The following is a 14,821-nucleotide window of genomic DNA, read 5'->3' as shown; positions in this document are numbered from 1 at the left end:
TGACTAGTAATCGAAGAGTATTTTATGTCACGCGTAACTTTAAACCCTGATACATATAGATAGAAGATATTAGATAAATTATGATATTCTATTAAATAAGATTTTTATCATATTTTTCATAAAAAATAAGTATCCAACCTTAATTACAGACTAATTTTCTTTAGCAAAAAATATTGAAATAAATTTTATTTATGATGCATTATAAATATTCTTTTGACGTCTTTCACTTTTTTTTTAATCTCGTCTTAACATATTTTTTATACTTTCTATTTGGTTAATTGAAGTGATAGTTCTTAACTTTTTTTATATGAAAGAAATATCTTTTGAAAATAGAATCTAAACAGACACAGCGTGAATTATCTTAAACCCTTTAAGGTAAATTAAAGTAAAAATATGATCAAACATTTCAAGAATTATATTTTTTTAAAATATTATTGTTTGAAAATTATACTGTAATTTTTATCTAATTTTAACCCATCCGAATTTTACTTTAAGGTATTATGTCAAATTAATAAATATAATGATCATGGGTATTGATTTAAACAATTTATTTTTATATTTTTCCTTGAATTTTAAAAGTTTATTCTCTTTTTAACTTTTTTAAAGTGTCATCAATAATAACAAGCATATCTCAATCGGGCCATTATTTATTTTAGGCTGAAATGCTTACTTAATCTCCATGTTAGGAGGTAATTTTCTGTTTAATACCTGGTTTTAAAAATGTAGGCATTTGGTATCTATGTTTTGAAATTTGTATCAATTCAATCTTATCTGTTATGTTGTAAGGAACGGCATTAAATGTTAAATGATGTGGAAATAACTTATCTGAGCTGGCAAAAGATTATTTTAAACCAAAGGCAGGTATGAAATTATTATTTCATTACAATAAATTAAAGGCTAACGTGGTTGCCCTAAGACATTGATGTTGAAGGAGCTTAGGTGAAGGAGCTGAGGTGAAAGAGGTGAACTGAGGTGGGGGTGGCCTTCATTCTTTGGTTGGTGTGAGGTGGGTGCCCTATGTTGAGGAATTGTTGCTGTTGTTTTCTGAGGTGAAGGAGGTCGCTGAGGTGAGGTGCCCTTCGTTCTTTCCTTCGTGTGAGGTGGGTACCCTATCGCTGTTGTCTTCTTTGATTGTGGTTCATTTTTGGGGTTTGGGGTTGTTCTGTTGGTGTGGACGAAACATTATTGAGTGACGACGACGCAATGTCAATGAATCACTGTTCGTCTTGCTCACGGGGGAGCTCTCGTGGTGCTTCATCAAGAGGAATGCTTGGCAACCAAATATGCTATTGTGGAGAGCTTGCCGTATTGAGAGTCGCAAAAACTGCTAAGAACGAAGGCAAGCCTTTTTGGGGCTGCCCTAATTACAAGGTTTCTTCCCTACGTTGTGTTTTTTATTTTGGGATACATTTATTTGGTTTTTGCTGAGATGATTTTGGTTGGATGTTTTGTACAGCGTAGTCGAAATGGAGAAGTGCGAGGATGTAATTTCTTCAAATGGGCCAGTGAAGATCATGTTGATGAAAGGGATACTACAATTGGGTGGCAAAGGAGAAAGATTATTAATTTGGAAAAATCACTTTTGGTTTGACAGAGAAGGGAAAAGGTCTTAATCTGGATGTTATGTTTGATGGGGTTGATTAATATCGTCTTTGTATGTGTTATGTTTTAATTTTGTTGAAGTGTTGTATCAGTCACATTTTGTGATGAAGAAGTTAGTTAAATTGTAATGTTTCTTTGACACTAAATATGAATGACAATCTGGTTGTAATGAGATTGTGCTTGTAATGCCATTGTATTTAATGAAGAAGTTGGTTATATTAGAATGTTTGTTAGTTCAAGTGTAATTTTCAAAGAAGCCAATGAAATGAAGTTTGAAATCAGAGAAGCCAAATTAATATGTCTATCAGAATACATTAAATATAATAAAGTTTGAAATCAATGATGCAAAATTAATATGGCTACCACAATTACAAAAAATATAAACAAGTTTCAAATCAGAGAAGCCAAATTAATATTGCTATGACAATAGATTATGACAGAACCCAAAATGTTAATCCAAGGTTGAAAATACTTCACAAAACATCACATATCCAAAATAGTTCAGATATCATACAAAATGTAAACGTTGTTAAGTGCAAAATACACGACAGAAAGCAACACTATTTAACGTCAAAGTACATATCCAAAATAGAACAAAGATGTACTTAATGTTTGAAAGTAGAACAATCTAAAGTTGTGCTGTGATTTCATCAGTCTAGGGTTCTTGAGTTATCTAACTTGCTTGAGTTGGGTGTGGTGTAGGTTCTTCGTTTGATTGTTGACTTGCTTGAGAAGGGTGTGGGTGTTGTTGTTGTTGACTTCCTTGTGGGCAATTAGTTCTTCTATGCCCAAGTTGTCTACATATGGAACATCTCTTAGGGATTCCTTTTTGTACAAGTTGTGTATAATATTTTTTTTGCTCCCAACTCTCGAGCTTTCTTTTCTTTCTTGGTCTACCTGGCAAGACCCGTTTTGGTGGAGGCAAAATATCAGGAGTTGAAGTCCTTTGCCATAGATGAGGTCCATTGAGAGGGAAAATGATTGGAATGTATGTTTCTTCATACGTGGAGGTTCTGAACCAGTGCGGGATGAACTCTTCTGGATTCATGTTCAAAAACCTCATTGCTGTGACTGCATGACAACAAGGAATTCCTGATATACTCCACTTTCTGCAGCTACAGTCTCTTTTCTCTACATCAACGACATACTTTTCACCTATGTTGGATGTATGACAGATCTCAAATATTTGCATCCCTGACCAACTGCAAAATCATAAACAATGAATGTTAAATGGAAACAGTATAAACAGCAATAGTAAAGGAAATCAGTAGTTGTCATACTTTGGTATCCAATATTTTGTGTTTTGTAACTCTTTTTGTAGCCTCTTTTGAATTTTGGGGCAAATGAGACCTTGAAATCTACTTATCTTCTCTCTATTGGATGCCCACCTCTTCATCAAGTATATACAAATCTCTTCCAACATTGTTATGATTGGTTTCCCCCTTGCATCTAAGATGACACTGTTAAATGCTTCTGAAATGTTATTAACAAGTGTGTCACAAACAGGTCTTGATGTAAATCTGGATCTAGACCAAAATCTGCAAAAAAATATGAAGTTAAACATTTGGAAAAGAAACAAACATTTACAAAACATTAAACAACAATTACAGTTTTGAATACTAGCTTGGGTGGAATAGCTATCAAATGTTTGAATGCATCTTCATTAACGTCCTTAATTTGTCGCATCACTGACTCTCATGCTTGTTGATGATGCTACCTTCCATAGTAATTGTCTCAGAGTTATGCCACTAAATTTCTTCCTAAAATTGGCATATATGTGCCTGACACAAAAACGTTGGTCCACCCCAGGCAAAAGATTTTGTAAAGCTGGTAGAAGTCCCTATCACAGTAAAAAAAGAAAGTATGAGTATTAAATTTCCATGGTCATCAAAGTAATAAATAAAAGTTACACATTTACTTACTTTCTGTTGATCTGATACAAATGTACACCTTGAACAAAAGCCCCCACCTCCAAGATCATCAATTAACCATTCTAAAAACCAAGTCCATGTTTCCTTATTCTCTACTTCAACAACAACATATGCTAACGGACACATCTGGTCATTGTCATCTCTTCCAACAACAGTTAAAAGTTAACCTCCATATTTCCCTTTTAAGAAACAACCATCCAAATGTATAATAGGCCTACAACATACAAAGTTGTCCTTACATGCTTTGAAACACACATACATTCTCTTGAATATGGCCTTATCCTCAGTTGGTTCTACATTAACTTTAATTGTTGAGCCAGGGTTTGATCTGAGTAACTTGTGTGCATAATCAAATAGTCTTTCATATTATTGTTCGAAACAACCATCAATGTTGGCGGATGCCATTGCTTTTGCCCTACTTGTTGTAGACCTAGACACACCAATGTTATACTTTTTACAAAATTTATTGTGCAGGTTTTTCATATTAATATCCAGATTTCCTTTCATGCTCTTCTCTAACCTCCCACTTAACCATTTAGAGGTAACTAAACCAATTTTGAATTCCCTACTGCATGTATGACTGTCTACAATTTTCCTTAACTGCCATGTACGTTGGCTACTCCTATATCCACAATATGCATACCATGGACATTTCCCTTGTGAAACAATACATTTGACGCATATTCTTCTGTTGTCATTCTTAGAAATCTTCAACTTCCTACCGTTATGTACTCCATAAGTTCTAATTGCATCAGTGAAATCTTTTTTTTCAGGGAAGTATGTTCCTAGTTGCCATTTATATTCTTTCATACTAACTGGCTCTGAGAAGATCCCAAAATCTCCATAGCGGGTTGTTTCATTATCTGAATCATCACTTAAATAAATACTGCCACAACTATTAGATTCCCACTCACTGTCAGATAATCCTCGGGCCTGTACATGCTTATTTGGAGTAGGACATCCACTTCCTGTACCCACTTCAACAAACAAACTACCTTCGTATTGCTCTTCTTGGGGTTCTTCATCTCCTTGCACTATAACATCCACCAAATCATCTTCATTGACAGAAGCGTCTTCATCAGAACCTACCCAACTACTAACATCAAACTCATCCTGTACATCCCCTACACCACCATCTACACCACCATCTACACCACCACCAATGATATCATCCTCACCATCCCCTACAGCATCCCCTAAACCACCCTCTACACCACCACCAATGATATCATCCTCACCATCCCCTTCATAACAAACACCATCATCATCTTCACCATCCTTACCAACGTCATTGACTTCAGGAACTTTATCTCCATCCTCAACAACTTCTTCTTCACTCCCATCTTCATCAACTTTATCTTCACCATGTTCAGCCAATTTACCTTCAACATCCTCACCAACGTCATGGACCTGATGTTCATCATGTTCACCAACTTCAACAACTTTATCCCCATCCTTAGCAACTTCTTCTTCACTCCCATCTTCATCAACTTTATCTTCACCATGTTCGGCCAGTTTACCTTCAACATCCTCACCAACATCATGGACCTGATGTTCATCATGTTCACCAACTTCAACAACTTTATCTCCATCCTCACCAACTTCTTGTTCACCATCCTCACCAATTCCTTCTTCACCACCATTCTCACCAACCTCACCAACCTCATCATCGTGATCTTCACCTTCACGACGATATTCTAACATTTGAATATAATCTGGTTCGGACACCATGTGAACCACAAACAAATGAGCTTGACCATTCAATATCGCAATGCTGACCACATGCATTGCACATATGTCATCACTTAACAATTCCAACCTAGCTTCTAATACAGAACCACCCAGGGAATACCACACCTCCTTAACATTTCTATATCCCATCTCCTTCAGTATGGACAAGATTTCAAAATAACTCCATCTGTCTGTGTCAACCATCAAGGTACTGGTAGAACCTCCATGGTATCTAAATGACCCATCATTCACAAACTTACCCCCATGGTGAAACACCACCTCAACATCAGGGTCTGACATTTTCTTTAGTTGTCAACTATTATATGCCTATATAAAAGTAAGTGTCAGACTACATATGGAACAACTTAATGACCTTCACATGCATCTACTATCATTATTTAATGACCTTCACATGCATTTACATTGTAAAGATGCCACGTTTGTAACAACTATTAAACGTGTAGGCATACAAACTTAATCACACGCAATCATTGTTTCACCTACAACATTCCATTTCGTCTTAATGGTTAAATAAATACGCAAGAACCACACAATAAACAACAACCACACATTCAACAATACGAAAGCGAAAACAATACGCACTAAAGGTACACAAAACAGTACGCACTCATGGGGGACCAAAAACATACAAACAGTAGGCATAAGAAAATGACAGACAGTAAAGAAAGGGACCACTACAAACACAATAAAGAGGACCACGACAGGACCACAACAAGACACACTAAGGGGACAACAAGCCAACATATTTCCATGGGGGACCGAAACTACATAAAAGAACTCATAAAAAGCGCACCTTTCACCTTTCCGCCTCCAAAGGGGCACCCACCGCAATAGCTGACACACCGCAAGATACTTCACAACGCCTTTTCGCTCAACAAATCTCCTTCCACAACGACAATCCTTCACTCAGTATCAACCTTTGCTCGTAAATCCTTCTACACTATCAACCACAAGAAGGAACGAAAAATCCCCAATTTATAACCTACTATTCCTAATGTTTTTTATTGTACAATAAAAAAACCCTAATTACTGAATTCCCCCAATTTAAAAAATGTAACCCCATTTCAAATTCGCAATTTTGGCTGCCACGTCAAGTAACTTAAGCCAAGTCATTGCCACGACGCAATTTATTGCACAAATCACATCCACAATCACAAAAACGTTATCAATTTTAACGTCGTTAACTGGATAGGATTGAATTGATACAAATTTCAAAACATAGGTACCAAATGCCTACATTTTTAAAACCGGGTACTAAACAGAAAATTACCTCCTAACATGGGGACTAAGTAAGTATTTAAGCCTTTATTTTACTTATTTTTATTTCTTACATGTATTTTTTATTTCTATATTTAAATTTCAAAATATTAATACCGTGGTGGTAAAGTTGCTAAATCATTTTGCTTTGTGGTATATATTCGTAATTTATGTCTAAAGTCATCTTTATATTTGAGATTAAAAGCAATTATATTTGTAACAAATCTGTTAGTTATTTAAGTAAAATCTATTTGAACTCATTCAATCAAATCCTACACTAATTCTCAGAAACTTTACTTCCAAATCCACCCTCATTTGTCTCCAAATCCACTCAAATAAACAACAACAAAATTTACCTCTCAAATTTCCTCAATCACTCTCTTCTAAATCCATGTCAAGTGAACAAAACTTAAAATAATTTAAAATGTACTAAAGCAAAAAATACTTGTCACGTGACAAAAAACTCATTAGCAAAATTAGTTGGTGTTTTAACCACTTAAAAATATAATATCTTACAAAAAAAATGTTAATTCAACTCATCAAGTTATTTTGATAAGGATAAGTTAGTTGACATTTAAATTAAGAAGTATAATGCATTGCGTCTAAAGAAGAAAAAAAATTAGTTTGAACTTAATTAATAAACTATTTGTTCAAAACAAAATAATAATTATACTTTTTGAATTTTGATTTTTCTAATTATTGTTATTAAGATTTTTTTATTGAAATTATGAATATCATTAATCATAATAATTAGATTTAAACATTTCTCTAAATATTTAATTAATCATTTGGAATCACCCTTGTTATGGGATATGTGTATTTCTATTTAATATTCGAGAAAACTGAACCTGCATTTACACTTTTTCTTGTAAACTTACATGCTGCTAACTTGCACAGCTTGTTTCATATTGTCATTCCTATTGACATTTAAACTATTTCGAGATTGATATGTAAATTTCGAATTTAAAAAGATATGTATTAATGAATCATAGTATTTTTTAACTCACATAAATTGTCATTCTCTTTTTCAAAATTTTACATATGATTTTCAATTCTTTTTCTTATTTCGGTCAATAATTAAATTGTTTTTGTCATTATGTGTTAAGTGATAACATTTCCGGCAAGATTGAAATTTGTTTTTTTGTTTTACTTTGGTCTTTAATAATTTTCTACATTTGGTTTTTGTTTCTCAATAATTTTTTCCAATTAGGTCCCTACAATTCTTATTTTTGTTTTAGGCTTTATCATTTATTAACATATTCTAGGGGATGAGTTGGCTTTTAAGTGACCATTTCAGCAGATGTAAACTTTGGCAAACTTTCACCGATAAATAATATCAAGAAATGTGTTTATCCAAACACATCATTATGAAATAAATTAAGCAATGCTAATACATTACTGTTGTTAATGCTGAATAACTAACAGCTTGTTTGCCTTTTGTGTTACATACCCAAAACTACATTAAAAGAAACAAAAAAACGCAGAAGCAAAATTGTTAGCTTCGACGGGAATGGGATCTAACTTGTGCTGATAGATTATCAATAAAACACTTACAAAGACTACATTTACTTGACTTTTGAGAACAAAAACAAAAACACAGGTCAAATACAACAGAACGATACTAGCATAATAGTCTATCCAAATGTGTCCAATTTCACTAAATAAATACATTGATTGCTGAATCAAATTTCAGTACAGATATTTTACCAGTCTCTGGTTCTCTATGGTTGGATCTGTATTCTAAATGTGGATGCTTCCTCCAAATCTATATCTATATTTTCATACATACTGGCTACGTTCCAAATGAATGGTGAGAATGAAGATAGGTGAAATAAAAGTATTATCCAATAGGGATAAATGATAAATCATTCATGAGTTGCCCAGTTCAATAACAATGAAAATGTTTCTGGGGATAGGATCTAGCACCGGTTTAAATAAAACATTGCTTCCTATAAAGAACAATATCCCATTTGTTCCCCTTATTAGTCAATGGATGAACCGATGTTATGAGAAAAATAAATGTGTATGAGTGAGACAGAAAGATCATCAAAGACATTAATCAAAACCATTTTTTCTCCTTGCAGTTTCATTTGGGTCAATGACACTACTTTCTTCCACTTAAAAATATCACAAACATAGCCACGATTAGAGCATGATCAATAGTCCCCGGAAAGATTGTTAGACGAAATTTTCCCCTACTGACAAATATTTGGTGGAGCTTGTACATCAGGCTACTCTGCACAAAAGTGTAATGAACAAGTAAACCGGAATCAGTTGTTTTGATACCTTGGATTGTATGAAATTTCAACACGGTAAACTTGTAAATCAGGCTCCTCTGTCGTAATATACAATTCTCAGCTTTAAACTATCATTATACTCATATCAAATCATGCCGGTAGTTTTAATTCATACACTGAATAATTCTGCTACATCACCTCCATATCTTCAATCTTCCGAGGTATAATGTATCTAATGTAACATTATTTGGAATCTACCTACTAGGATCAAGGAGTTTGTTTGCATGATGGGCATAGATTCAAACACCATTCCACCGCTGTATAATAAAAGAAAATGTATTGTTTGGATTCTGAATAGAGTGTTCCTTGGGTTCCCAAACATAATTTCAATTATACATGGACGGATGGTAACTATTTGTCTATGAGTAACAAATAATTTACGACATAAGTATAGCATGAATTTAGTACCTGTGCAACCAAGTCAGCATCTTTATAGATGCAGCATGATCTCTGAAAAGGTGAACCCTTCACTTTCCAATCACAAACTTCATCATTGGATCTTCCACTCTCAAAAAGTACCTCTAACTCAACTCTAGTAAATGTTTTGAGGGTCCTCTGCACTCTAAACACCAGCTCCCTATTCCCATCACTGTCTCCCTTATAGCACTTCCAAGACCCATTCTATCAAATGAAAAAGAAAAATCAATTTTTTAAGAAAAGGAAAACTTTATTTATTTCATTAAGAAAGATAAATTAAGATAAGGGAAACAGACATGATAGCTGTAGATGGAGAAGAGGGTATGGCCTGAGGCATCGACCAATACTTTCTTGTCCTTGGGAAGGGGCGATGAGTTAGGATTGGGTGGGTGGCGGTTCACCCTGAAGACTACGTTATCAGACTCATCTGCAAATGCTAGAACACCACGAGGGACTCCGGCATGCTTTTTGGAACCGAACAGATCAATTGGGATCTCCCAGTTCCCTGAACCTGGATATGATGACTCTGAGGTTCCCAATTCCATTTTTCCTTGTTTATTTGCACAAAAATTATTAAAAGAAAAATTAAAATTAAGGTAAGGAAAGACCTTCCAGGAGACGCATCTAACTCAGGAAGTAGCACCACTACAATCCAAGAGAACAAAAAAACATGTATCTCTATTTTCACTCTAAACATGCTTATATTCAATATTCGTGATCTGTGATGAACTAATTGATATAAAGGGGACGGCATCAGAAGTGGTATATAGAATACATAATTAATTGCATTTAAGTATGCTACACATTTTTCGTGAACAAGCAAGAAGTTAATCCAAAATTACCTCAGTGGAGGAATCCTTCCTGCCTTTAACTGAACCACAATCTCACTATCAGCATCCCGCAAATGATAAAACAACACAACATTGAGACATTAAAATCTGATCACAGAGCAAAATTGGCAATCTATTCCAAGCTGCAAGCACGCCTCATGGTACATTACTCATGGAATGGAAAACATTTGTTACTTCAAACTCAGTTTACTAGAAGAAAGACATGTAACCAGCAGCAGTTCCATTAAGTTTAAGACGTTCTTTAGTCACAAACTTCGAAGTATTTTTCAGATTTTTTTAGATCATCCATACAGGAAAGAAGTTACACATTCCCCGTTAAAAAAAAACAAACACTTCCAACTGGTACTACCCAAACAGAGCCTAATTCCAAAATGTTAATAAAGAACTCGAAAAAAAAAATTGGACCTCCCAATACGATATGATAATTTTAAATTATAAATAAAATAAAATAGAGCTGAAATTGAAGTTTCTGTGAGCATACCAATATCCAGTAAAAGGGGGGGAATACATACAAACGCAGACAGGGGAGAGAGTCTTGTGATGACAGAGAGGTGGATCAGACTAAAACTACTGACAAAAACACGGAACCCAATGGCGGAGATTGCGAGACTCGGGACGATGATTTCTCAATTTAGGGATTGGTTTAGAACGCCGAGCAATGAAGAAAGCGTGTTTATATGTTTATTTCTTTTACAAGTTGGGTTTGGAAGATTCTGCTGAACAGTAGTAATATGCAGTTCTGCAAGTACATTTTCAGACTTTTATTCGTTGTGGAAAGGTGAATTGAATCGGTTTCTATGAATGTGTAAAAATATGTATGTTGTCATAATCATCTTAGATTTTATCGAGTCTTAATCTGATTTTTGACATTTTATTATATTATATTATTTTAAACAACATTTTCTCACTTTTATTCTAATATAATAGTTTTATAATATTCGCATTGTAATTAAAGCTTTATTTAAGCGTTAGTTAAAATATATATTTATAAGTAAAAATATCTTTTAATTCCTATGATTTAGAATTTAGAATTTTATGTTATATAAATGTATTCTAATTAAAATGTTTAAGCTTTTATTAATTCTATTTCGAGTCCTGCAATGTAGATGTTTTCTATATATTATGTGAGGCATTAGTTCCGATCAGGCTATAAAAAAATTCGAGTCCGCGGATAAAATTCGTAACGAATAGTTATTATCGGTGGATATTTATTATCTGTGGATAATGAATAGCAGATATTTTAATACTCGTTTTTAAATGGGTCGGATACGGGTATTATACTATTCAACTCGTGCATACCTGTTATCCAAAAAAAAATTAATTAATATTTTTTTAAAATTAAATTTTTTATTACTCTTAAAAAGGAGAAATTTTAATAATAATGACTTAGAATTCCTTTCAATTACCTTTTTTTTAAAAGAAAAAAAAGAAAAAAAGGGGTTACATTACTTTTGAGCTAACCCTAATAAAGATATCAAACATATACATAGAATCTCATTAGAAAATTCTCTCTTAATGGAGGACTCTTTTCTTCTTTCTTCTGGTTCAGCTCGCGCAGGGAGTAGGCTCAATTCCCTCTTCCTCTCTTCTTGGTTTTGATTGGGGATTTAAAATTAGGGTTTTATTTGTTTTCTAATTTTGGGGGTTTTCTTTTGTACGTTTTGATTCATGATTTGGGAGTTCGTTTCTTGATTTCTTCCCTATTGATTGGTGAAGCGATTTTGGGGTTATGATTCGAATGAGTGTTTTGAGTTTTTTCGGATTTTAGTTCATTGATGTAGATTGGATTTTTGAAGACCCTGATAGTTATCGCGGTTTGAAGATTTCTGTAATTGCGTTCGTTTTCATAATTTGGGTTTAGGATTCCTGTTTGCGTTCTCTTGAAAATTCTTTATCTTTTTGTTTCATACATTGATAGGTATTTATGGGTTAATCTTGTGACTAAATTGAGACTTCAGTTACTAGGTGTTTTGTTGTTCAATAGTTGTTTTCTTTAACTTATTTAAAAATTATATTATGTCTTTTTTTAATATGTAACAAATATATTAAATTGTTCTCTTTAACTTGTAGTTTAATTTAAACCTTATATAAAAATTCAAAAAATATATTTTTTAAATATTTGTGAGTTGAAAATGGGTATCCAACGGATATCCGCGGGTTGAAAAAAATCCACGATTTTTTTTATGCGGATATCCAACGAGTAGCGGGTCGGATTGTGGATACGATTTTTACATGTGAGTCGAGTTGCGGGTAGGCACTATCCGTGTCTGACCCGACCCATTACAATCCCTAGTTCCAACCAATATAAGTGTATGAGAGAGAATCATTATATTATATATAATTATTCTATTATTATCATTATTATTATTATATTATTATTATATTATTTATTATTATTATTTATATAATTAATAATTCCTGCGCATCTTTTTGTAATTTGTTTTTTTGTTATATTTTAATAAAATAATTTTATTTTTTAATAAATAAAATGTAATTTCTTTATTTACTAGAATAAGTAATTGAATCATTTTTCTCATTTTCAAACTAATTAAATAACTTTTCTCCTTAAACATAATTACTGCATATTTTTTAGCATTATCTTTATAAATATATGTATATTAAATTATATTACTTTAGTATTTTGTAATATCATTTATACAAAATTATATATATTTTTTTAATCTGTATTTTTTTAATGTAATAAAAATTATGAATACACATAAATAAAAGTACATGTATTTTTGCTATTAATAATGTATAAATGTCCATCAAATGTTGTCTTCCTAGCCTTATGGACGGTAAAAGCAAAGATTAGAAACTAAAGACTACATGACAGGAACATAAATGGTTATGCGTTTTTTGTACATAGAGAAGAATATTAAACATTTTATTTTTATTTCTTTTCATCTATTTTCTCTTACTTTAGTTGACTCTCATGTTAGATCTTAGACCCTTTTTCATAATGAGAACTCTTTGTATTCTCTTCAAAACTATCATTAAAAGCAATAGAGTTATAACTTGGTTGTATGTATGTTAGCAACAATCTAATCAATTTTATTGCAAAGAAACGGCATAAATTAGGGAAGAAGAGTCATTACTGTAATTGTTAATATTATGAGATTCAAATTTAAATTCATCCGTTAAAAAAATTAAAAAAAATTCAATGTAGAATTTTTTTATTTTCTTTTATCTAATGTTTATTTAATCCTTTATTGTGTTAATTTATATGACTGTATAAGATTCAGTACTTAAGTCGGAAAAGTCCACGTTAATTAGTTAATAACATTTTGATGTTGCGTGGGATTCTAAAATTATGGAAATTAATTCGTTATCGTGAACTTTTGAAGTCGATTTTTTGAGTAGATATTAATGCATCTTATTTTAAATTTTACTTGCTTAACACTAACTTTAACTTAGGTGACACTAAATAAAATCAATTTTAATATTAATTAAATATTCATTCGTTTGGCGAAATAATGTCTTCATGTTCTATAAAATAAAGTGCAAAAAAAAAAATACTGGATAAAAAAGATTAGTATAAATGAAAATGATGAATGTGGAAGAAAGATATGACTTTCAACAAGACAACAAGAGAATAATATAGATGGAAGAGAAGTTTATAGATGAAAAAGATAAATATGGAAAAAAAATGAAAATGAATGAATGATATGAATGTGGAGGAAATAGATAAGTATAAAAATATTTATATATAGAAAGTGAAAGAAAAAAAATTGTTATCTGTAAATTCGAATTCATTAAGAATAACTGATAGTATTTTTTTTTCATGAAGACACAAATTCATAATAAAATAAATTAAAATTCACTTAGTTGATACTAAAATTAAAGAATATCTTTTACATATGTTACGTCTGTTCATATTCTAGATGTAATTTTTTTTGGTTGAATAGCAGCCGTAAATTTATATATGTGAGTGTTATAACATAGGCAAGTTTTTGTGGTTTTTCTAAAAATTAAATTTGTTTTGGCAGAAAACCAAAATATGAATAACAGAAGTTATTCATAACAAAAATAATTAACTATATTTTCTCTATCATCTAAAATTATATTTTTTATGAATTTTTATATCTAAACTAATATATATGCATGTAAAAAGTTTAACAAAGTCTAAACCCAAAATCATATAACTCACATTATAAAAGTAAAGACCTAGAAAATAGAATAATAGAGTAGATAGAGGTATTAAGGTAACTAAACTAAGATTTTAATGTTGAAATACACCAACAATATAAATAAGAATTTCTAAACACTCACTTCATTATCTTAAAACTGTTTATCTCTCTAAAATCACTATTTCCTAATTTTTCTCACCCTTCTCTCTAGATTTCTTCACCCATAGTTCATTTGTTCAGCAATCAGGGAGCACTTGAGTGATCCTGGCATCACAAGCTTCCTCATCCCTCTATCAATTTCGTGTTTAGAGCAGGTAAGTGTCGTTCCTTAAATTCTCATGAATTTCTGGGATTTCTGGTACATGCAAGAAAGCTTTGCTGATTGCATGTGTTTAACAGTATTTTATTCCCCTTTCTAAATTCATTTTGGTGCTATGGTTGATCTCCTTTCATAAATCGGTGGTCTATAGGTGTTCTTAGAATTTCCTGGAAAAGTAAGCAAATTCTTGAAGGTTGTGGAAGTTGTCCGGTTCGGTTAGAGGTAAGGGAAGCTAGTTAATTTAATTGGTTGATGTGTTGTGGAA

General features: G+C 32.2%; 1 protein-coding gene across 9 annotated transcripts; it reads right to left on the bottom strand.

Moving 5' to 3' along the window:
- Nucleotides 1-8,172: 8,172 nt before the first annotated feature.
- LOC108336310 (protein LURP-one-related 7) lies at nt 8,173-10,878 on the bottom strand. Of its 9 annotated transcripts, none has more exons than XM_017572720.2 (5): nt 10,589-10,872; nt 10,099-10,143; nt 9,553-9,806; nt 9,248-9,460; nt 8,173-8,778 (listed from the first exon to the last, which is right to left on the bottom strand). In XM_017572720.2, the coding sequence occupies exons 3-5, from the start codon at nt 9,799-9,801 to the stop codon at nt 8,647-8,649; spliced, it is 594 nt and encodes a 197-aa protein (XP_017428209.1). In that variant the 5' UTR covers nt 9,802-9,806; nt 10,099-10,143; nt 10,589-10,872; the 3' UTR covers nt 8,173-8,646. The 9 variants fall into 9 exon arrangements, with proteins under 9 accessions (XP_017428209.1, XP_052735859.1, XP_017428211.1 ...); XM_052879899.1 differs by having other exon boundaries at nt 10,099-10,127; XM_017572722.2 differs by having other exon boundaries at nt 10,620-10,872.
- Between the last annotated feature and the right edge of the window lie 3,943 nt (nt 10,879-14,821).

Source organism: Vigna angularis, chromosome 7 (assembly GCF_016808095.1).
Source record: "Vigna angularis cultivar LongXiaoDou No.4 chromosome 7, ASM1680809v1, whole genome shotgun sequence".
NCBI classification, from domain to species: Eukaryota; Viridiplantae; Streptophyta; class Magnoliopsida; order Fabales; family Fabaceae; genus Vigna; species Vigna angularis.
Note: the sequence above shows the minus strand (reverse complement) of the source record. Positions and strands in the feature narration are given on the sequence as shown.